Here is a 24,937-nt window from a genome sequence, read left to right on the forward strand (position 1 = left end):
AAAATTCCAGGGAAATTCACACAGAACTATCACAAAGCAAAAGCTTCCTGTCTGATGCTTCAGCTTTAGGGAAGTTTCGAGTTTAAAATGCAAGTGTTCTCACATACCACGTCTGGAAAAGCATCAATCTTCAATTTGCTATAAAAGAGGGGGCAACTTTTCCATTGGCTCTACATAAATTGTAACTTCTTTTTAGAAAATTAATAGAACAAGTGAAAAAATGCAGAGATTACTGTCTAACTAGGAATTTAAAGCCACCTCGCAAGCTGAGCATCTTTAGGCCTTTGGGTAGAGTTTCCTAGGCTGTGAGGGGCCTAGAAGTAGGTGCTGCACCAGAGGACGCAATGCTCTGCAGGGGTGAGTATAACAAGAGCACAAAGACCAGAAAATAAAACTACACCAAAAAATAGTAATTAAAAAGGAAAGCACTAAGCTGCTGACCTTGTTCTACCTGAGGCAGAACTTCTCAGGGGCAAGCAAGAGCAGGGTTGGTCCCTGGAATGTATTCAGGAAGGCACAGCCCATTCAGTATGGATAGGGGCAGATGCTATCAGTCAAGAAGAAAGTGAGGGATTTTTGAAGTGTTATCTAGGAAGAGGAGACAAGACTTAGTGACAACCTGTATGCGGAGGAAAGACCGAAAGCCCAGACTATGGGCCTAAGGGACAGAGAGGATGGTGGCTTTGCTAATTGTAAAGCAGAATGGGGCTAGGGCACAGGATTTGGTAGGAAAGACAGAGGTTTGTTTTGGCCACAAAGAGCTTGAGATGATAGTAAGTTTCCCTGATGAACCATTTGAGAGAGATGCGATACTGAAGCACGGAGACAGGGTCTGAGTGAAATGACATCACCTATAAATAAGGTGTCCAGGGAGAAAGGATAGGTGTCCAGGGAGTCCAAGAATAGAGACCTAAGAGAGTGCAGTTAGAGTAGGGAAGTGGAGAGCTGCTAAGAGGGATTGACGGAATGGCTAATGAGATAAGAGAACAGAGTTAGGGAGGCTAAGGGAAGACAACATCAAGGAGGAGGGAGGATCAAGGGTATCAAAAGCAGTGGAATGTGAATGGAGTATAGGCCTTCAGACAGTCAAGACGTTTGTTTGGAGACACTGGTGAGCATTTTCTATGGAATAGAAAGGGCAGAGGCTGGACTGGAGTCTAACAGATTCATACATTTTAAAGTCAGAAGAGACCATTACAGTCATCTAGTCTGATGTCTTGCATAACGTCATAGAATTTTACCCCGCGATTCCTGCATCAATCCCATAATTTCTGGTTGAGCTAAAACATAATTTAGAAAAACAACCAATCGTGATGTGAAAACTTCAACTGATGGGGATTCCCCCACATCCCCAGGTAAGTTGCTGCAATTCCTCTAACTGGTAAAATAGAGAGTATAAGGCAAGGAAGCTGATACATGGGGCACAGACAGCTCATTCAGTGAGTATGGTAGTGAAGGGGCAGAGGGAGTTAGGGTGGGAGGGAAAGACAAGGGGGCGGGGGTGTCCAAGGGTGGGTTTGAGAGTTTAACGGCATGTCTGTATGCAAGAACGGAGATCGAGGAGAGGGACAAGAACATAGCGGGGGAAAGGAGTGGGGGCAAGGCAATTTCCCAGGAAGGGATAGGGTTGAGGGGCCAAAAAGAGCATGTAGGTGAGAATTTTCAAGGCCAGTGCCGGGGAAGAAAGGAAGGGCGGATGTTGGGATGGGACTCTCTCTTTTTGTTTTGTGTGTGTACAGCACCTACCACAATGGGGCCCTGGTCCAAGACTGGGGCTGGTAAGTGCTACGATAAGAAAAAGAACAAATCAGGTCACATACCTAAAAGTTGGCCAGCTCCAATGTTACAGCTCATGCCTATTTATGCTCTCCACTGATCTTGGAATAGTTCTGATAATCAATTAGGCAATTCCGAGACCAGAAAAAAAAAATCCCTGAAGATTAAGTTATTCCTTTTTTATCCATTTTGTGTTGCGAAGGTTGGGATTACAAAATACTAACACTTGGATTAGGTTTTGTGGGAGATGATGCTAATTCTTGAAAAACGGAAAATACAGAAGCTGTGTCTTCACTAGGAAAAAAGGCAGGGAAGATAAGATAGTTTAAAACTAGTCCCCATCATTCTATCCTCCCTCTGCTGCCTCCCGCAGGCCCTGGATAAAATTTCCCTCTGAGGTCAAGGAAGTGAACTAAAGCCTCATTTATGCTGGGATTTTTAATAACTACACAACATCTACACTAGGGGTTTACACTAATTGGTTTAGCAGCATAGACTAAGCACAGGAGCTGTATTCAGGATCCTAAATTCACCTTCCTGTAGTCAAATGCCACTTTAAAGCACACTGTCCCAGGCATGCTCGGCTACAATGACGAAGCAGCTGGATTACTCTGAAGTAGTCCCAGTTATAGGAAGCTGAGCTGGCAGCTGCAATAAGGCTCCTCATTGGGGCTGGTGGAGAGCCAAAGGGGAGGTTTATAGCCTTGAGCTGAAGTTGCAGAGGTAGCCAGTTACTTGAAGGAGTCCAGCAGCCCGCATGAGTTTGCAAGTCTAATTAAAGCCTAACTACAAACTGGCTTCTCTTCACTTGAATTTTACCTCAAGTTAACACACATTGGTACATAGCAAGAACATTAACATTTAAGCGTAAGAAAAATATGGAAGTGATCAGGAACAATATTTTTTAAAATGTCCAATATCTAGGTACATGAAAATTTCACATTGTGCATACTGATAACCTTCACTGTGGCCTGTTTTTATGCTTTAATGTCATATTTGTTTGATTAATGTGTTTAGTTAATAATGATGAAAAGGTGCAGGTCAGTAAGTTTAGAAAAACTGAATAAAGTAAGGTTGGTGTGTTAACTTTAGGTATTAAACAGTGCAGAACTTGGGCCTTTATGTTCTTGCTCACTCTCTATCTAAATGCTTGTTACCTAGCAACTTTTAGTTTAATAACTTTTGTGTCTGGAAATACACATTGTGTACGACATTTGTGAGTAATGCAGTCTTCCCGAGCTCATGGCAATAAAAGCTTTATAGTACTCCACCCTATCGTGGATTTTGTTTCTGCCATATTTTCTGATTTATTCATTTTTGGCCTTTTAGTCTCTTTCTTCCCCATTTGAAATACATTAGTTACTGTGGAAACAATGTTGTCATTGTTATGGGCAGAATTTAGTGACAGGCACAAGTGCATTATAAAGGCAATTTACATAATAGTTTGCAAAATACAGCAGCTTATGCTTTTACACAAGTTGTAAATAACTCAAAAATAAATATACTAAGTATTTTTAAAACTAAATTGATTATAATTATTTTACGCAGATACCACATTGCACACATTTCTGTACTAGACAAATCAATCCCCTAGTCAGTGAGATTTTACAGTGACACCATATAGTTTTTGGTTTAAGTATCTGCAGTGTTCCTAAAAGGATCCCTATCTAATTGACTTATTATTCAATAGGAAGCATGTAAAACATAACTTATCCCCATAGGGGTCCCTTGGGTAGGGTGAATTGGGGCGACCGCTCTGGGGCCCACGCTTTGGGGGGCCCCATGGGCCAGTGCAACTGGCCAGTGCAGTCGGTCCCGGAAGAAACGAATCTGTCACTTCCGCCCCGGGGCCCTGCACCCCTCTAGGGATGGCCCTGCTTATCCCCCACCTTTACTCACCATATCATTTAAAACTGGAGTGGTTTTCCACTCCATTGGTTTTGGGTATCTTCAAAAGAAATTTTTGTCATAAAATTGTCAAAACTTTTTCCTTTTGCACATTCTGGTTCTAAATTCATTCATTCAGTTTCACACACGTATGTATTTTTTTAAAGTACAGATTAACATCTTGGTCATATGCTTGAGAAGGATAAATCAACAGGAACTGAGCATTAAGACATGCATATACAAAGGAAGAGCTTTAGTGCTTATGTTTGGAAATAAAATTGGACAATTGTTTGGTATCAAATATTGTCAGAGGAGATGAACTAAGCTCTTAAGTCATGTCCCTCTTACCACCTTATCCCCCTCACCCTAGGAGCATATACCCTGTGAGATAAGGTGCTGGTAGTCACAATATATAGTAAAACAATGGGATGCAAGAGGAGACAACTAGTTTGCAGCAAACTGGGGTGTGAATCTAGCCAGGCATAGACTGAATGGACCCTGTTGATGTGCATTAACAAAAACTGTTATCTTTTATCTAGCTCCATTTCAAAGAAGACTAGATCAAAACACATTAACAAACAGTTCATGAGAGTCAGCAGCATCTAGGACCAGCCCATGAGAGGTAGATTCACACCCCAGCTTGCCAGGAACCAATTGTTTGTGTAGCCCTAGGCTTCTAGCCAGGAGGGGGCACACATTACTATATGACTCCGTGAAAGCTAATATACAGAGTTAATTGACCAAATTTAATTGATTTCACCTAAAGTCAGTTACTAAGACAACCCCAGCCAAGCGACAACTTTGATTGCAGTCAGTGACATGTCCTGTCAATATATTTTGCTTTGTTTAAAAGTTAGTTTAGTGCTCATGAAAGCTGCTAGACTTATGGCACTGAACACAATCAGCAGAACAGGTATTGCATAGAAGCAAATTCCCCCATAATATCCTGACAAAACATCTTAAGCCAGACTTGGAGGCACCATTTTTAAGGTAGTTCCTGCCCATTTAAACCTCAGCCTCTCTCCTGAGGCTGCCCACTAGTGAAAATGGTGATGCAGAAACTACCTCATCAGCTATCAGATGGTGATAACTTTTTGTCAATACTAACTTAAGTCAGATTTAAACAAATGGACTAGTGGTAAAAAAAACTATACTGTATATTTTATGATCTGTGTTGTAAGGCACCTACACTCCTGTATCCTGCCAGTATATTGTGCTTCTAAATTTTATTTAATTTAATATGGAGATATGCCTATCTCATAGAACTGGAAGGGACCCCAAAAGGTCATTGAGTTCAGCCCCCTGCCTTCACTAGCAGGACCAAGTACTGATTTTGCCCCAGATCCTAAGTGGCCCCTCAAGGATTGAACTCACAACCCTGGGGTTAGCAAGCCAATGCTCCAAACCACTGAGCTATCCCTCCCCTCCTTAATTATTTATATATGTACAACTGTTTCATAGATATTCAAATACGGAACTCCAAACTGGCCTCTACTGGAAGACTTCTAGTTAAACTGATACACCATAATTCTTTGATTTATACTTAACAGTCCCACCCCTATTTACTTTTGGGGCGCTCCTCAAAAATTGTGTCAAAGTAGTCATGGATTCCTACATGAATGTCCTAACTGTACATGCTAAAGTGGCCTAGTCGATATCTGAGAAGGTTACTCACCCTACGCAGTAACTTAGGTTTTTCGAGATGTCTCTCTGTGGGTGCTCCACTTCAGTTGTTGATGCATCCCTCTGCCTTTGATTGGAGAATTTCAGTAGCAGTGCCCGTCTGGGTCGTGATGTGCGGTCCCCGTTTCACCGTGCCTTAGGTGCCTCATCTAGCGCACATGTGCGGCCTGATCCCCTCAGTTCCTTCTCTACTGAAGAGTCCGGAAATTGAATTCCAAAGTAGAAGGGAGGAGGGTGGGTAGTGGAGCACCCACAGGATTTTCTGAAAGGCTTAGTTCTATCAAGGTAGAATGCTAGTGCACATCTGATGTCCAGGGTACATAGTATTGAGTCCTGTGAGCTCTCGTGAGGTTTGGGAAAGAATACAAGAAGATGGATTGGTTGATTTATGTGGACGGATGAAGATATTTTAGGTATAAATCTCAGATGTGGTCTTAGGATAACCTTGTCCTTGAAAAAGATGGTATAAGGTGGGTGAGCCATGACAGCCCCTAGCTTACCCACATGGTGGACCGCTGTAATAGCTACTAAAAATTAGGGCAGTCAAGTGATTAAAAAAATTGATCACAATTAATCACACTTTTAAACAATAATAGAATACTATTTATTTAAATCTTTTTGGATGTTTTCTACATTTTCAAATATATTGATTTCAATTACAACACAGAATACAAAGTGTACAGTGCTCACTTTATATTTATTTTTGATTACAAATATTTGTACTGTAAAAAACAATAGTATTTTTCAATTAATCTAATACAAGTACTGTAGTGCAATCTCTTTATCATGAAAGTTGAACTTACAAACATAGAATTATGTATAAAAAACTGCATTCAAAAAGAAAACAATGTAAAACTTCAGAGCCTACAAGTCCACTCAGCCCTACTTCTTGTTCAGCCAATCGCTCAGACAAAAAAGTTTATTTACATTTGAAGGAGATAGTGCTGCCCTCTTCTTGTTTACAGTGTCACCTGAAAGTGAGAACAGGTGTTCTCATGGTACTGTTGTAGCCAGCGTCACAAGATATTTACGTGCCAGATAGGGTGACCAGACAGCAAATGTGAAAAATCAGGACGGGATGGAGGGTAATAGGAGCCTACATAAGAAAAAGACCCAAAAATTGGGACTGTCTCTATAAAATCGGGACATCTGGTCACCCTAGTGCCAGATGCACTAAAGATTAGTATGTCCCTTAATGCTTCAACCACCAGTCCAGAGAACATGCATCCATGTTGATGACAGGTTCTGCTTGATAACGCTCCAAATCAGGGCGGATTGACATGTTCATTTTCATCATCTGAGTCAGATGCCACCTGCAGAAGGTTGATTTTCTTTTTTGGTGTTCAGGTTCTGTAGTTTCCGCATCGGAATGTTGCTCTTTTAAGACGTTTGAAAGCATGCTCCACACTTCATCTCTCTCAGATTTTGGAAAGCACTTTAGATTCTTAAACCTTCAGAAGCGGCGAGTTGTATGGGCCCGTGGTGCTTGTGCTCCAGGAATATTCAGAGCATGGGGGCCTGGCTCCACCAATGTTTGGGGCTGGGTCTCTCCCCTGGCCCCGCCTGCTACCCCTGCACATCTTCCAGACCCGCCTGCTGCCTCCAAGTGATTTAAAAGGGCCCAGGGGCCCCCGCCGCCAGTGCAGTAGGGCTAAAGCGGCTTCCTGCCTGCCCTCATTCTGGGCAGCGCGCTACTCCTGGAAGCGACCGGCACGTCCCTGGGGGGTGGGGGGAGAAGGGGAATGTCTCCACGCCCTGCCCCTAGCACTGACTCTGCCATTAGAACTTCTAGAGGTGTATGTGGGTTGCTTTCGGGAGCCAGCCGAGGTGCCACACCCCTCACCCCCTCCCGCACCCTAACCCCCTGCCCCAGCCCAGAGCTCGCCCCTAAACTCCCTCCAGAGCTGAACCCCCTTCCTGCACCCAAACTCCCTCCCTGAGCCTAAACCCCAAACCCTCTCCTGCTCCCGAACTCCCTCCCAGAGCCTTAGGCAGGCGTGTGTGGGGAGGTGAGGGGGTGGGATTTGGACCCATTCTGGGCACCACCAAAAATTATACAAACCTGCCGCCCCTGTAAACCTTGGGTCAAGTGCTGTAGCTATCTTTAAAAATCTCACATAGGTACCTTCTGTGTGTTTTGTAAAATCTGCAGTGAAAAAGTATTCTTAAAATGAACAACATATGCTGGGTCATCATCCCAGACTGCTAAAACATGAAATATATGGCAGAATGTGGGTAAAACAAAGCAGGGGACATACAATTCTCCCCCAAGGAGTTCAGTCACTGAGTAATTAACACATTAATTTTTTAATGAGCATCATCAGCATGGAAGCATGTCCTCTGGAATGCATGAAGGGGCATATGAATGTTTAGCATATCTGGCATGTAAATACCTTGCAATGCCGACTACAAAAGTGCCATGCGAACGCCTGTTCTCACTTTCAGGTGACACTGTAAATAAGAAGCTAGCAGCATTATCGCCTGTAAATGTAAACAAACTTTTCTCTCTTAACGACTGGCTTAACAAGAAGTAGGACTGAGTGGACTTGTAAGCTCTACAGTTTTACATTGTTTTGTTTTTTAGTTCAGTTATGTAACAAAAAAAGTCTACATTTGTAAATTGCTCTTTCACGGTAAAGAGATCACACTACAGTACTGTACTTGAAAAATACTATTTCTTTTATCATATTTACAGTGCAAATATTTGTAATAAAAACAATATAAAGTGAGAACTGTACATTTTGTATTCTGTGTTATAATTGAAATCAAAATATTTAAAAATGTAGAAAAACATCCAAAAATATTTAAATTTCAATTGGTATACTACGGTTTATCAGTATGATTAAAACTTCGATTAATCACGATTAATTTTAAAATTGTGATTAATTTGTTTTAGTTTTTACTAAAAATGCTACCTTAATTGATAGATGTATCAGAGAGTATGTCATTAAGGGTTTGAATGGGCCCCAATGAGGCAGTGTAATACCAGGTTCAAGTCCCATGGTGGTATGGGAATGCGTACTTCAGGGTAACGTTCTGAATGCCTGTAAGGAAGTGTTTGGTAATCAGGTGCTTAAACGGTGACATCCCATCAATCTTGTGATGGAAGGTGTTAATAGCCGCAAGATGACTGAACTAGTGGATAGTCCCGAGTTTTTCAGCTCCAACATGTAGTCCAGTATCAATGGTAAAGGTGCGAAAGCTGAAGTGATTTGCTTGGCTTGGCACCATATATCTGTTCCATTTCTGAAGGCAAGTCCTACTGTTTAGTAGTATGTGTTTAACCTGTTCCAAACAGGCTAGTTCGTTTTGATGGAATATAGGAGCCCCAATTTCAGGTGAAGTCTCTCCATGTACGGTTGTGAACCTGTCCGTAGTTCTGCGATAGAAGGTCTGGTTGGAGTGGGAGAGCAAATGGAGCACATAGCACTATCCGCATCAGGTAAGAGTACCAAGTCTGTCTGGGCCACGTTAGGGCCATCAATAGGACTTTGCTTTGTCCATATGTATTTTGTTTATCATCCTCAATAGTAGTGGTATTTGTGGGAACGTGTACAGAAGTGGCACTTCCCATTTGAGGAGGAAGGCATCCCTCAGCAACTGGGGTCTCAGACCTGCTCTCGAGCATAACTGTGGGCACTTGTGGTTCTGTGGTGTTGCAAAGAGGTCGATAGATGAGTGGCTCCATTGTTGAAATATGTTCTGCAGGACCACATCATTTAGTTTTCATTCATGATTGTGAGAAAATTCCTTGCTTAATGTGTCTGCTGTTGGAGATAAGAGGTTGAGATGTTGAGATTGTGCCGGATGCACCAATTCTAGAGTTTCAGGGCTTTGGTGTATATGGAGTGGGATCAGGCTCCTCCCTGTCGACTTATATAAAATATGCAATGTTGTAGGTCATTACTTATATGGTCTCGTTCCTTATCAATGGCAAGACGTGGAAGCACGTGTTGTGAATTGCATGGAGATCTAATATATTTATGTATAGCTGTGTTTTGGAGGGAGACTACCTGCCCTGGATTTTATGGTGTTGTAGATGGGCTCCTGGTCTATCAAGAAGCATCAGTTGTAAGTGTAAGAGAGTGGCTCCTGAGTGAAAGGAACCTCTGTGCCCACCTTGTTGGGCTGTGTCCACCAGTGTCAAGAGTCTTTGATTTTGGTTGGCATCATGAGGTGTCGGTTTAGGCCATGTTTATGTGGCATGTAGAAGAGCCAGCCCTGAAGGCAGTGCATGTGGAAACGCACATGTTGTACCACGAATGTGACATGGGGCCTAAGAGTTGAAGGCAGGTGCAAGCTGATATGCGTGGACTGTTCATTACTGAAGAGATGATTGGTCATCATAATAAATCTGTTCGTTGGTAATGACACTCTGGCTTCCAGGGAGTTGAGATGGGACCTGATGAAGTCCAACTATTGAATTATTTTGAATGTAGTTGATTTTTGAGTGTTTATCTGTAACCCCAGACTCTGGAAAAGGACAATTGTCCTGTGAGTAATGTCAACGGCATCTGCCCAAACGGGACCTTTTAGTAAACAGTCGTCTAGGTAGGGGAATATTATTACCCCTTGCTTGTGCAGGTGTGTCGCTACTACTGAGAGAATTTTTGAGAAAACTTGCAGTGCTGTGGAAAGGCTGAAAGGCAGTAGTACCTTGTATTGGTAATGATCTGTTCCCAGGGTGAACCTGAGGAACTTCCTGTGAGCAGGATGTACTGTTATATGGAAAGAGGCATCTTGAGGGTCGAGGGCTGAGAACCAGGCCCCGTTCCAGTGATGGTATTATCATTGCTAATGTGACCATCTTGAACTTTTGGACCCTCACGAATTTTTGAGCTTTCTGAGATCTAGGATGGGTCTCCATCCTCCATTTTTCTTTTGAGTTAAGAAATCATGGGAGCAGAAACCCTTCCCCTTATATTGTTGAGGAACTTGTTCCATGGCACCTAGGTGTAGAAGATGGTTTACTTCTTGTTGTAGAAGGTGCTCACGAGAAGGGTCCCTGAAGAGGAATGGGGCTGAGGGGTTGGCTACAGGGATGGAAGTAAAAGGGATCGAGTTGCCTGTATTATTTCTAGGGCCCAGTTGTCAGTAGTGATGGAATATCATGTTGAATAATATGGAGTCAGACGGTCCCCGAAATGGGATACGAATGGTGTCATCAGCACTGTAGTGTGGGGGAGGTTGTTCAGACCCTCGACCACGCCCTCACAATTGTTGCTTGGAGGAGGAAGATTGAGACACTGGGGGCAGTGGTGGGGGTAGTCGGCATCTCTTTGGATCATACTGCCGCTGATGTTGGGTATAGAGACGTACCTGTTTTGCTGGTAAGGTTGATATCTGTTTTGTCTCCTCTTTGTGGCATGCGTTTATGTCAGCCATATCTAAAGATGCTTGTAGGCCTTCAGACATGCGAGCTTTAAATTTATCCCTTTTGTCTCTGGAATATCATTAATAAAGTCCATGAATTTCAAATAGTTGCCATGATCATATTTTGCTAGTAATGCCGCATAGTTGGCGACCCAGAATTGTAGGTTGATGAGCAATATACTTTGCAGCCAAAAAGGTCTAGCCATTTCCAGTCTTTCTTGGTGGGTATGGACCTATACTGATGCTTTCTACCTCAATGGTTGATGGCATTGACTACGAATGAATTTGGTGCAGGATGCGAAAAAAGGAAGTCCATACCTTTGGAGGGAACATATGTTTTGTTCTCGAGGGAATTCTGTGCCAAAAAATTAAAATTTCTGTCCTCCGTGACATGTACTTGGTAGTGAGGCTGCACCCAACCCTGACACAGTATAAGGGCCGGAGCTGCCCCACAAATGCCCCAGGGCCCTGCCCTTCTGTGCCAGACACACCAGGTGTGGGGAGGCAGGTTCAGCCTGGCAAGATCCAAGTGGTTGTGGTGGGGATCCAGGTGTAGGGTGAGGGGGTTTTGTGTGGGGAAGTTTGGATGTGGGTGACTCATTGGGGGGCCTGGGTGTGGGGGGGATTTGAATGCACAAAGGCTTGTGGAGGGGGGGTTCTAGGTGCAGAGACAATGGGACTCTGCAGGGAGGTCCAGGTGAAGGTGGTTAGGGTTCAGCAGAGGGAGTCCAGGTGAGGGGGGATGGGGCTCAGAAGGGGGCATAGCAGGGGTGTCTGGGTGCTGATGGGGTGAGGGTCTAGGTGCAGCTTGTTGGAGATCTGTGTGTAAGGGGCTCACCAGGGTGGGGGTTGGAGTGGGGCAGGCTCACCAGGGGATGGTCTAGGTGAAGGGGGTGGGGTTCAGTGGGGACGTCCAACTCCAGGAGGTGAAGCTTATCAGGATGGGGGTTCAGGTGTGGTGGGCTTGTGGGGGATTCTGGGTATGTGAGGGTCCAGAAGCACAGGGATTGTGCAAATGACAGAGCAGCTCCCCATACAGTGACCCCCTATTCCTGTGACTGAGTGATGGGGGCGGGTGTGTGTGTGTGCAGCTTCCTGCAGCCAGGGGAGGATTCTGGGGGTGGGTCTGAATTGGCCCAGGCTGCTCCTTTCAGGGGAAGAGCAAGTCCCGTGCGCTCCACCATATAAATTGTGATTCTTTGAGATAACTGACTCCACGTATCCATACCGTACATAATATGCACATCTTGGGCAAACCAGTGTGAAACTTTAACAGTGTCTAATTCTGGGAAGGTCTTTGGCTGGAACATCTTAAACACCTTGGAAATGGTACCTGAAGCTCAAAGTACATTGCTTGGCAGACTATATAAAGACCAAACTATTGCAAAGTGGTCCTAGAATCCTAGAGTTCAAGGACTTGGTACTAAGTATTTTCTGACCTTCAATGGGTAGGTTTCTATTGTAATTTTGACTTCCGTTGGCAAATCAGAGAAGTATAGGCACAAAGACTGATGCACAATGACTACCCTTGCTACTGATCTGACTGAGATTTCTGCATCATCATACATCAGGCAAGTTTCACCACACATCTCTCAGCCTTGGCTTCCTTTCTGCATCTCTGGAGAAAGAAAAGTTCAAGAGTCTGTCAGTGCACACAAAAACAATTATAATCCACATAAATATTTGTATTGTGACTATCAGCATATGAAATGATATTCCTCCCTTTTGTGATAAAACTATCAAAATTGGAGGCTATACAAGGAGTACTGTGACTTCAACTCTAGTAAAAAGACTATGTTCTGCACTAAAACTGCATGCATGTAGTGTAGTGTTAAGGTGTATTCCATACAAAATTATTTTTCTTATTTACTTAAGACCAGAATAACTGCAACAACACTGCAAACCCAAAGCCTCAAAAATCTTCCCAAAATGTTAAATCTTTTCAGCCAAAGAAACAATGCAACAAGAGTTATTTTTTGGGTTAAGATCAAATTACACCAGGTTTAACCTCCTAAAAGTAAATATTAGCTACCATTAAAAATTATTTCTACTCAAATTGTTCCTGAAAAGAAACCATTCCTATGGCTTAGCTAACAGAGCTCAGCAGGTTGTTGTATCTTCAACAAATAGTTTAGCTATCAAATGCTCCCATCCCTCTGTGCTATGTACAGAACCCAGGGAGAAGCAATATATAACTTATGGTAAACTTAAGACATAACTGATAATGCATATCAACTCATTCCAGTAATATTTCTGAATAACTGCAAAATCAATTGCAATTTTTCTAACCAGTTTAAACTCAAAACATGTTCCTTTAAAATAATTTTTCTTTTCACTAAAAAACTTGAAATTGTTTTGTATATCATCCAACTTTTTAATGCAATTTAAACACTACCTCTCCCCATCTCCAATACTAGCACTTCGTTACAGATGTTCTTTCATTTGGCTGTGGCATACCTACTGCTATCACATTTTGGCTATATCACCAGCTAGAGAAATATCAAATTTTTTTTTTTTCAGTTTTAGAGAATTATACACAATTTTTTTTTTATAATGAGCATACAAGTTCCTCATCACTGACCTAATCTTTATACATTTCGTTTACAAGCAATAGAGAACTTTTTTTTTGTTCTATGGAAATTCCCTTCCCCTCAAAACAAAAGAATCTTTGTTATTGAAGACACAACATAAGGAATGTTTAAATTATTTTTATTCTTAGATAGCTTTCTTTGGCTCAGCCACTTGAACTGTGCTCCAGCATGTCTGTTAGCAGTTTCATATTAAAACTGGCAGAGGGTGAATGGTGCACACTAATTAACATACAACATTCCAATCTTTTACAGTAGGCAGCTTTACAACAGAGACATCTGCAATCACCGTGAAGGCATGAATGACTCAGACAAGTGTGTCTGTCACAAATGTGCCACAAACATGAAAAACAAACACAATGAGACAACATTTGATAAAGTCATTTTAATGGAAAATGCAAAACCCCTTTCAACTTCAATGTACAAAGCGTGTGTAACACTTGCACTTTTAACAAATTAAAGCAAGCCAATGTTTTAAAAAAATACATCATTGAATGTATATATGTATATATTTACAGAGCATATTAAGTTTAATATTTAGCTTTAAAAGTTCACATAAATTTTACCAAAATGAGACAATCTTTTAAATAAATTACACCTTTTGAAAATGTTTAATTGTACACTGAATAGCTTCAATAAAATACTGAAGTGTCTGTATTTAATATCTACTTTATATACTTTATATTTTACAAAGTTTACAATTATTTGGCAGTAATTTTCAGATAATGACATGACTGCTGTGCGGATTCAGCAATGTCCCAAATGCAGGCAATAGCTGGTGTTTGTGTCCTACTCTCACAGTAACTGTCTCAATGTAGTGAAAAATACCAGAGTTATTTTAGCAAACTGTACAAGTCACATTTACATTTGATCAACAATATAGCATAGAATTTTGTGGGTTTTTTTTTCAAAAAATAAATACATCTTAAATCTTTGACATTTCACAAACTTCATATACATTATAATACAATACAGCAGAATGCTGCTTAATTTTTTTTTAATAAGTAACATTTAATCACAGTAGCTGTGATCTATGACGCTATACTGTTGCAGTGTCGGTAACAAGTAAATACGATGACTATGTTTTCTTGGCACTGATGGTTTGTGAAGCTTAAATTAGTGTGCATACTGTTCATCATATAATTGAAAAAATAACCTCCATCTGATGTTTTAACATAAAAAAGCAGCGAGCGCTTTAGTTTTCTTCCACATCTTCCATTTCATTTTCATTAATCTTCAAAGCTCTCACCATTTCCTTAACTGCATGATACAAGATATTTTTAACCTGCAGAAGTATAAGACACACTTCAGTAAGATACAAGTGATAAAAAAAGCCACTATTAATGCATGGTATGTAACTAGGTTTAGAACTGAGCCCTAGGCTTAGTGGATGGAAAAAAGATTAAGTTAAAAATATTAGTCCAAAAGTAAACACCTTGATATTTTAAACACACTGTGAAATACCAAAACAGCGATCAACTGAAAGTCATTTACACCGTTGCATTCACATCGTCTCCCTCAGACTCATGGGGACCAAACAGGCACACTGATTATCGTTGTTATTATGTGTGAACAACAACTAGAAAATGACCACACACACAGTTGCATATTTCAATCAGAATCAGAGCATGCGGTGCCTTCAGAACAAGTTCTAGTTGAGAATTCATTTCTTACCTGCATTTTATCATCATAATTGATTTCTTCTTTTGACAGCCTCAGTTCCTGTGTTAAGTGAAATGACTGTACAAGATGTTCTGGAGACACAAAGTCTTCAGTTACTTGAATGCAGCTGTGAAAATTTTGCACCTGTCCAAAAAAAAAAAAAAAAAAAAAAAAAAAAAAAAAATTAAAATCTGTATTTTTTTTTTTAAATTCATAAAAAGTGAAGTATAGGCTCCAGATCTTTCAAACCAAGTAACTATCAGACTGGGAATCTTTTTACTTTTTAAGTTAGCAGTAATGAAGTATATTAAACTGACATTTATTGAACATTTTAAAATCTCTTATCTGTTGTCACAAGTCATGTGTCAGTTGTGCAGCAATAGACTCCACAAGGATGAGACTCTTTTCTAAAATCCTAACATTGTTCAGGCTTGTGCTCCTAAGCTGGCATGTTATTGAAGGACACTAGCCACAATCCAAGTGCACGCCCAGCCCTTCTCTTCCTTTCCCTGGCATGCAGCCAGCTACTTCCTCATTAATTCAATCCATCTTCTAGGCTCCATCTTCCAATTCCCTTCTCAAAAACCTGTTCTGTGACCTTGACTGTCTTCGCTCCCAAACCCCTCCCCAGTTCACACATTCTTCCCAGTGACAAGTGAACAACTCCCCTTTCCCAAGTTCCAAAATCCCATGTACCTGAGTGCCAAGTGTCTCCAACCCCATCAAACTTCTTAACTTCCCCTGCTCTACCTATTACAATCATCTCTGAACCCACTGACCTCTCAAACATTTCCCCCTCCCATCCCCAGACAAATAGTTATGAAAGACGTACAGGGCTTCCCATAAGCTTAACACAGTATCTAGCAAAATCAACAAATTGATCTAGGCAATCATTAGGTCCAGATATTTAAAGAAGTCATACAGATGAAAGTTCCTCTCCTTAGCAGACATATCTAAAACAGAGAAGAGCCAGGGAGATAAAGAAGGGCTGTTACTGCTACTGATGCATCAGACTGTAATCGTGAAGGGTAATACACCCTACCAGAGTTCCAATAATTGGGAAGCTGAGCCAGTGGAGCTCAACCCCCAAAATTAGGGAGAGTAAGGAGAAAGTGATCCTAGATAGGGAGTTGGTGTGTGAAGGATCAGGAGTTCCCCATCCCAACTCCTGGCCATAGATGTCTGTTTCTCTGTCCTTACAGAGAAAGCGGTCTCCTGTACAGATCATCCCCTGTGCAGTTGACATACACATAGCTTCTAGCTCTTAGCTGTAGGGACCATACATGAATAGCAATTCCTTTCTCATGTGTATTTACCAAGTCATCTCTGGGACATCATTCTCTATAAGCATGTTACATTACATACAAAATGGGAAATGACTGCCTAGGAAGGAGGACTGCAGAAACGGATCTGGAGGTTATAGGGGATCATAAGCTAAATATGAGTCAACGGTTTAACACTATAACAAAAAAAGCAAAAAAAAAAAAAAAAAATTCCATTTACTACACCACGTTGATTAGGCCTCAACTGGAATATTGTATCCAGTTCTGGGCACCACATTTCAGGAAAGATGTAGCCCAATTGGAGAAAGTCCAGAGAAGAACAACAAAAGATATTGAAAGTCTAGAAAACATGACCTATGAGGAAGACTGAAAGAACCGGGTTGGTTTAGTTTGGAGAAGAGAAGACTGAGAAGGGGCATAACAGTTTTCAAGTACATAAAAGGCTGTTACTACAAAAAGGGAGAAAAACTGTTCTCCTTAACCTCTGAGGATAGGACAAGAAGCAATGGGCTTAAACTGGAGCAAGAGCGGTTTAGGTTGGACATTAGGAAAAACTTCCTGTCAGGGTAGTTAAGCACTGGAATAAATTGTTCAAGGAGGCTGTGGAATCTCCATCATTGAAGGTTTTTAAGAGGTTAGACAAACACCTGTCAGGGATGATCTAGATAATCTTTAGTCCTGCCATGAGTGCAGGGAACTGGATTAGATGACCTCTCAAGGTCTATGAGTCTCTGATTCTAATATGCCATTATGCTCTTAAATCAACATATTTTGAGGAGTTTGTTAGATTATATAATTACTTGTCCTGTTATAAAAAGGCAATTTAAATTATGTATTTAATCTCAACGGACATACTTAAATCACTAAGTCAAGTATTTCACCATTATCTTTTAATGACAACTTTCAATACATTTTAAAAATTAGTAACAGATACAGAAACAGTTATCATTGTGCTAATATTAGTTAACAATTACAATTTTACTTTATCGAGACTTCTCTAATCTATACTTCAGTATAAAAAAGTAAAGTGTAGGAAATATATCATGTAGAAGAAAACCTCTAAAAAACAATTTTTCATACATCTTACAAGCCACGATATTTATATTACTGTAATCAGCAGTAGTTTCAAATCACTGTCAATTAGCAAGTGAAAAACAATGAAAAGGATAATGTATCACCAAATATATTCTGACAACTGTAGTTTAGTTTTAATTATTGATATATCATGATATCTATGCAAAAATAATGAAATCTTATCAGACCGTAATATGGCACTCATACTTGTTAAGACTCAGTGTTATTCTTTTAAATGTGTTTTTTATATAGAAAATAGGTGAAGGTACTTTAAGGTCAATATTTACATATCTATGTAGAAAGAGTTTTTTTTTTTTTTAAACACATGTATTAAAGAACAAGAACATAGTTCTTCCATTTTCTGCCACACATCCCTTTCATAGGAACTTGTCACTTGGAGAAAAAGATTCCCAGAATCTATCCATCATAAATACTGTCTTATTAACTCCTAGATGCCAGGAGTTGGAATATCTCTATCTCAAAAGCAACTGTTTGGAATTTATGTCAAGGGGTTAAAGGTGACAACAGTAGGCCACGCTTATTTTTAGCTCTGAAATACACATACTGAATGTGGTGGTGCTGATGCACTCCGTTTAGTTTGATGTCAATTATATGCTTCATACCTTATAAAACAGTTTTTCCGGTAATACCTATGGATTTTTGACAGTTCCTATTTTATTCATTTACATTTCAGCTGCATTACATGTGTATTTAGTGATCTTATTATTTAGATGTAAATATTTGAAGTGATCAGTTTCTGTTAGTTTTATTTTGGTGTTTATTTCTGAGAAACTGAGTGCTATAAACTACAATTTGCAATCAAAAACTTTATTAAAACAAAGTTAATGTTGGGAACATTTATATCTTAAAAAGAGAACTGGGTTAGAACACAAGACTAGTTTGAAAATCAAAAATTCAAAGTTAAGGTTCTAGAAATCATGGACGGCCATGGGTCCCAGAATAGATTACAAGGTCCTTTGGCAAAACCAACATATTGTCCGTTTTGACCTGAATGGCTAGCATAAAATTTGGTGTCTACTAGGTTGTTCCAGTTGAGGAGAATAGGTGACAGTCAGGTATTTCTTTGACACAGTTTTGTTTCTTTACAAAGAATGTACTAAGTCCTGTATCTTTGAATGCAGAAGTACTTAAATGGCAGGAAATAGCTTCTTTTGCTCATAGCACCAAGAGCATCCTTTTCAGCCTGCAGCCCTGACCCAAAAACCTCTCCCCCCAGCTTTCTTCCAGGGTCACCCACTGTGCTTTCAGCTGCTCCTTCAGGCTGTCTCCATCTTTTAAAATAGTGTTTTTTGTTTGCTTTCCTGCCTCCTCTCCCCTCCCGTCCCCCATCCTCATACATCCCTACCCAAAACAATGCCTAGCTAAAGCTCCTGGATGAATTCACACACTACTTTTACCTAGGTGGGGGTTTATACTTACACTTGTTAACTGAAGGGTGAGTTCACACCTATCAATGTCAGTGGAGCTTTACCTCAATCCATAATAAGTTTTCACCTAGCTCATTACAATATCTTGGAAGTGTCTTAAACCTTACTTTTGATCCTTGGGGTAGAGAACCTGACAAGCTTCCCTCCAAGAGGAGAGAATAGATGTCTTGAATTTTTTTTTCTTCTGTGACAGTCTAGTGGTTTATGTGTTTATGTGTCTGCCAGCCAAAAACAAACTCTTCTGTTTGAGTCTGATGCAATTGGGAAAGTCACAAATTGCTTTCTTGTACAGAATGTATTTCTGCGTGATACCCACTAATCACTATCAAGAGAACAAATCAGTTATTCAATTTTCCATTTAACCAAAAAGTGACAGATTACATCCCTGAAGGGGAGGCATACTCATGCCTGCTCTTCTAGCATCTAGTTCTCTTCTTCCAACTTCGGCAGACTAATGAGGCCTCACTTGACTTCAGAATTAGCTTTCTCTGTCCATAATCCAACCACATTCTTGCCCTCTATTTTGCCTGTAAGGACAACGGATCCAAGGAAACATCAAATACATACCAGAGATATTCATCTTTCAGTATCGTTTGGGAAGCAGCTCTGTGGCCAATCACTCTAGACCTTAAAAGCTCTTAGTACAATATAGTAATGTATGACCATATAGAGGTGCACTTGACAAGCAATTCATAGTTCCCTTAGAAATACATTCAAGTTTGCAGTCTCACAGATTCTCCTGGGCTACCATCCAATCTAGTAGAACAGATTTTTTTTTCCTTTTTAAATCACTAGAATGACAGCCAAGTTCACCTTGTGTATTGCATTCAATGCTTTTGATCATTCTTTGAGGAACTGAAACAGCCAGCAGATACATTCTGGGAAGTTTGATATCAGATTACTTTTTAATAAAGTCCTTCAGGTCACTGTACATTGGTAAAGAACGGTTACTTACCTTCTGTAACTGTTGTTCTTCGAGATGTGTTGTTCACGTCCATTACACATTAGGTGTGCGCGCGCCGCGTGCACGGACGTCGGAAACTTTTTCCCTTAGCGGCTCCCGTCGGGCCGGCGGGGCCCCCACCTTCCCGCCAGAGCGGCGCCCCGCTCCAGGGTATATATATCCCTGCCGACCCGACCCCTCCGGTTCCTTCTTGCCGGAGACTCCGACAGAGGGGAAGGAGGGTGGGAAGTGTAATGGACGTGAACAACACATCTCGAAGAACAACAGTTACAGAAGGTAAGTAACCGTTCTTTCTTCTTCGAGTGATTGTTCATGTCCATTACACATTAGGTGATTCCCAAGCTTACCATTGGAGGTGGGTAGGAGTCAAGGTACAACTGACTGTAACACAGCCCGACCAACCATCGCGTCCTCTCTGGTCTGATGATGGATCGCGTAGTGGGCTGTGAACGTATGTATGGACGACCAGGTGGCTGCCTTACAGATCTCCTGGATCGGGACCTGCGCCAAGTAGGCCATTGAGGACGCTTGGGCTCTAGTCGAATGGGCCCGGATCTCCGGGGCCGGAACATTGGCGAGCTCATAACAAGTGCGTATACAATGCACAATCCATGCCGACAAGCGCTGTGTCGAGATAGGCAAGCCTTTCATACGTTCCGCAATCGGAATGAACAGCTGGGGTGTTCTGCGGAACGACCTGGTCCGCTCCAGGTAAAATGCCAACGCCCTTCGGACATCCAGGGTATGTAGGCTGCGGTGGTGAGGGTCCGTATGGGGTTTAGGAAAAAACACCGGTAGGCAAATGTCTTGCCCCATGTGAAACTGTGATACCACCTTTGGGAGGAATTTGGGGTGCGGCCTAAGTTGCACCTTATCTTTATGGAACACCGTATAGGGTGGTTCCGACGAGAGGGCCTTCAATTCCGATACCCTTCTGGCCGACGTGATGGCCACGAGAAACGCCACCTTCCACGAGAGGTGCGTGAGGGAGCAAGTGGCCAGGGGCTCAAAGGGAGGACTCATGAGTCTATTTAGGACTAGGTTCAGAGACCACGTCGGAACCGGCGGGCGTGAGTAGGGAAACACCCTTTCCAGCCCCTTGAGGAATCGGGCCACTGTGGGATTGGAGAATACTGACACTCCCAACTCTCCCGGATGGAAAGCCGAAATAGCGGCTAAGTGAACTCTAATTGAGGCGGGCGCAAGCCCTTGATTCTTGAGGTGCAGTAGGTAGTCCAAGATGGACGGAACTGAGGCCTGTAAAGGTTGTATGCGTTGAGGCTCACACCAGTGGGAGAACCTTTTCCACTTCGCCAGGTATGTTGCCCTTGTAGAGGACTTCCTACTATTAAGGAGGATTTGCTGAACCTGGTGAGAGCACCTGTGTTCTGCATCGCTCAGCCAGAGAGATACCATGCCGTGAGATGAAGCGAAGACAGGTTCGGGTGGAGTAGGCGACCTTTGTCTTGTGTGACTAGGTCGCGATGGAGGGGAAGGGTGATTGGATCGGCTATGGACAGTTCCAGCAGGGACGTGAACCAATGCTGGCGAGGCCAGGCCGGGGCAATAAGTATGATAGTTGCCCTGTCCCTGCGGGTCTTGAGAAGAACCTTGTGTATAAGTGGAAATGGAGGGAAGGCATATTTTAGGCTCCCTCCCCATGGGATCATGAAAGCATCCGCTAATGATCCCGGGCTGAGGTTCTGGAACGAGCAGAACTGAGGGCATTGGCTGTTGTCCCTGGTGGCGAATAGATCCACCCGGGGAAAACCCCACCTCCGGAAGATCGAATGCAGGACGTCTCCTCTCAGCGTCCATTCGTGCATTCGGTAGGATCGGCTGAGGCAGTCTGCTAAGCCGTTTTGAATTCCCGGAAGATACGTCGCGATGAGGTGTATCGCATGGGCTATACAGAAGTTCCATAATTGGAGTGCCTCGTGACAGAGGGGAGAAGACCGGGACCCGCCCTGCTTGTTTATATAGAACATGGCGGTAGTGTTGTAGCTGTGACCTTTTAGGAAGGCGTGGAAGGTCTGGCAGGCGAGGCGAACCGCTCTTAGCTCCTTCAGATTGATGTGAAGCAGCTTGTCCTCTCTGGACCACAGCCCTTGGGTCCGCAGTTCCCCCAGGTGCGCCCCCCAACCCATGTCTGATGCATCTGTCACTAACGTCAGAGTGGGTTGTGGGGCAGCAAAGGGGATCTCCTCGCATACCTGCTGGCGATCGAGCCACCAGCGTAGCGAGCTGAGCACCTGGTTCGGGATCGTGACTACTTGATCCAATGGGTCTCTGTTGGGGCGATGCGTGTGGGCGAACCACAACTGTAAAGGCCGTAGCCTCAGCCGGGCATGTCTGACCACGTGTGTGCAAGCTGCCATATGCCCCAGAAGCTGCATGCAACAGCTTGCCGTTGTCGTGGGAAATTTTTGGACCGAGCTTACGGCCCCATGAATTGACATGAACCGAGCCTCTGGTAAACTCGCTTGCGCGGTTACCGAGTCCAGGGTAGCACCTATGAAGTCCAGCCTCTGTGTGGGGACTAACGTGGATTTCGGCACGTTGACCCGGAGGCCGAGCTTGTCGAACGTCTGCAAGGCCAGCTTTACGTGAGATCGGACTTCGGCCTCCGACCTGCCCGCGAGTAGCCGATCGTCCAGGTACGGGAAGATACGCATCCTTCTTTTTCTAAGGAAGGCTGCTACCACGGACATGCACTTCGTAAACACCCGTGGTGCTGACGCCAGGCCGAAGGGCAGGACCGTAAATTGGAAATGGCGCTGGCCGATGATGAAGCGCAGAAAATGCCTGTGGGCCGGATTGATTGCGATGTGAAAATAGGCATCTTTCATATCGAGGGCAGCATACCAATCCCCTGGATCCAGGGATGGAATAATAGTTCCAAGGGAGACCATACGGAAGCGCGCTTTGATCAGGAACCTGTTTAGATCACGCAGGTCCAAGATAGGACGGAGGCCCCCTTTTGCCTTGGGAATCAGGAAGTATCTGGAATAGAATCCTTTTCCCCTTAGGTCCAGAGGGACCTCTTCTACTGCTCCTGCAGCGAGAAGGGTCTGTACCTCCTGTATGAGGAGTTGCTCGTGAGAAGGGTCCCTGAAGAGGGACGGGGAAGGGGGATGGCAGGGAGGGGGCGAGGAAAACTGGAGGGTATAACCCGCCTTCACTGTGCGCAGGACCCAGCGGTCCGATGTTATGCGCGACCAGGCCCGGTAAAAACGGGACAGACGGTCCTTGAAACCCAAAGGAGGATCCGGTATAGGAAGTGGTACGCTGTCCTCGGGCGTAGCTTCAAAAGCCTGGTTTATTTCCCGGCTGTGGCTTGCCCTGGCCATGATTCTGGCCCTGGTTAGGCGTATTGTTTCGTCTCCGCCTATTATCCCTGCCTCGACGGCGGTAAGGCTCATGTCGGGGCCATGGGTGGTAATGCCTTTGCGGCGGCTGGGGTTTGAAGGGCTTACGCTGCGTCACCGGCGTGTGCATACCCAATGACTTAAGGGTCGCTCGTGAGTCCTTAAGGCTATGCAGCCTGGCGTCTGTCTCGTCGGAAAACAAGCCCGAACCTTCAAACGGGAGGTCCTGCAGCATGGTCTGTACCTCCGGCGGGAGACCTGAAGCCTGCAACCACGCCGAACGCCTCATCACGACTCCCGACGCAATTGTTCTAGCCGCAGCGTCGGCTGAGTCTAGAGCGGCCTGTAAAGAGGTCTTGGCCACTGCCATTCCCTCCTCTACCAGGGCCGTGAACTCCTGATGAGCGTCAGGTGGGAGGTAGTCCTTAAACTTGGCGACTGATGCCCAGGAGTTAAAATTGTGCCTGTTTAGAATCGCCTGCTGATTGGCGATCCTCAGCTGAAGGCCTCCCGATGAATAGACTTTCCTCCCGAATAAGTCCAATCTCTTAGCTTCCTTGCCCTTGGGGGCAGGAGCTTGCTGGCCATGCCGCTCTTTCTCGTTTACCGCCGAGACCACCAGCGAACAGGGGGACGGATGTAGAAAGAGGAAGTCAAACCCTCTAGATGGGGCGAAGTATTTTCTCTCCACGCCTTTTGCAGTTGGCGCACTGGAGGCCAGTGTTTGCCACACCGTCTTATAGTTGGACTGTACTGTCCGCATAATCGGGAGAGCAACTCTGGAGGGGCCCTCTGGGCTCAGGATATCGACCATGGGGTCGTCCTGCTCCACGGTCTCCTCCGCCTGCAAACCCAGATTGAGGGCTACCCGGCGAAGCAGGTCTTGATGTGCCCGATGGTCAATCGGGGGAGGGCCAGACACCAATGTGCCCGCAACTGCCTCATCTGGCGAGGAGGAAGAGGTCGGGGCCTTCTGCCCATCCTCAGTATCCTGCAATCCGGCCTCAGCCAGTTGCTCCTCTGCGGCCTGACCCGCCGCGTGGGATTGGGACGGTACCGTACTCAGTGCCGAGTCCCCTCCTTCCCGCTCCGGTGGTCTAGAGACCGTTGCCTCCCTATACGATGGCGGACGGTGCCGCGGGGAGCGGGATCGGTACCCGGATGGGGGCCCTTGTTGGTGGTAGGCCCAGGGTGTCCAGAATGGCCATTGGCTCGGCTGGCCCCATTGTGACTGTCCGTAGTCCCTGCTGGCCTTTGACCTACGGGCAACCCCACCGTATCGGTCTGAGTCAGTCCCCGAGACCACGGACGGTGACCTGGAAGGCCACGGTGGAGCCGTAGGACGGTGCTGGTCCGATCTTGGAGAGTAGCGCCTTCGCGACCAGGACCTGGAATGGCGCCTCGTCGACCTGGAACGGTACCGGTGATCACGGGACCGGGAACAGCTATGGCTGGTCGGCCTTGGGTAACGAGCCGCCAATGCTTCGCGGTGCCGACTCGTGCTCGGTTGCTGAGTCGGTGCCGATCGTTTGCTGAAGCCCGACTGCTGCGGTGCTTCTTGCGCCGGGGGCAACCGGGAGTCCACCGAGGCAGAGCTCGACCGTGACCGGTCCCTGGAACGGTGCCGAGACGGCGACCGTGACGGGTGCACCATCGCCGGCTTGCCTCTGCGCGGCAGCATAGGCGGGGCGCCTTCAGCGCGTACTGGGGCCTCAACGGACAAGGCGATGAGGTCCTTAGCTGCCTCAAACGTGTCCGGAGAGGCAGCTGTTCCACAAGTTCCTCTAGCTCTTCATTGTCGCTCGACGCGCTCATCCCGGGGCTCGACGGG

At 44.2% G+C, this 24,937-nt stretch overlaps 1 protein-coding gene across 5 annotated transcripts in view; it reads right to left on the bottom strand.

Moving 5' to 3' along the window:
* Positions 1–13,677: 13,677 nt before the first annotated feature.
* Positions 13,678–24,937, bottom strand: part of JMJD1C (jumonji domain containing 1C) — a 349,289-nt gene continuing 338,029 nt past the window's right edge. For all 5 annotated transcript variants that reach the window (XM_034776021.1, XM_034776020.1, XM_034776022.1 and 2 more), the window contains 2 exons: positions 14,982–15,113; positions 13,678–14,592 (listed from right to left, as the gene is read on the bottom strand). In XM_034776021.1, coding sequence (XP_034631912.1) covers positions 14,503–14,592; positions 14,982–15,113 — 222 coding nt within the window. In that variant the 3' untranslated portion in view covers positions 13,678–14,502. The remainder of the gene's footprint in view (positions 14,593–14,981; positions 15,114–24,937) is intronic.

This window comes from Trachemys scripta, chromosome 7 (genome assembly GCF_013100865.1).
Source record: "Trachemys scripta elegans isolate TJP31775 chromosome 7, CAS_Tse_1.0, whole genome shotgun sequence".
NCBI lineage: Eukaryota > Metazoa > Chordata > Testudines > Emydidae > Trachemys > Trachemys scripta.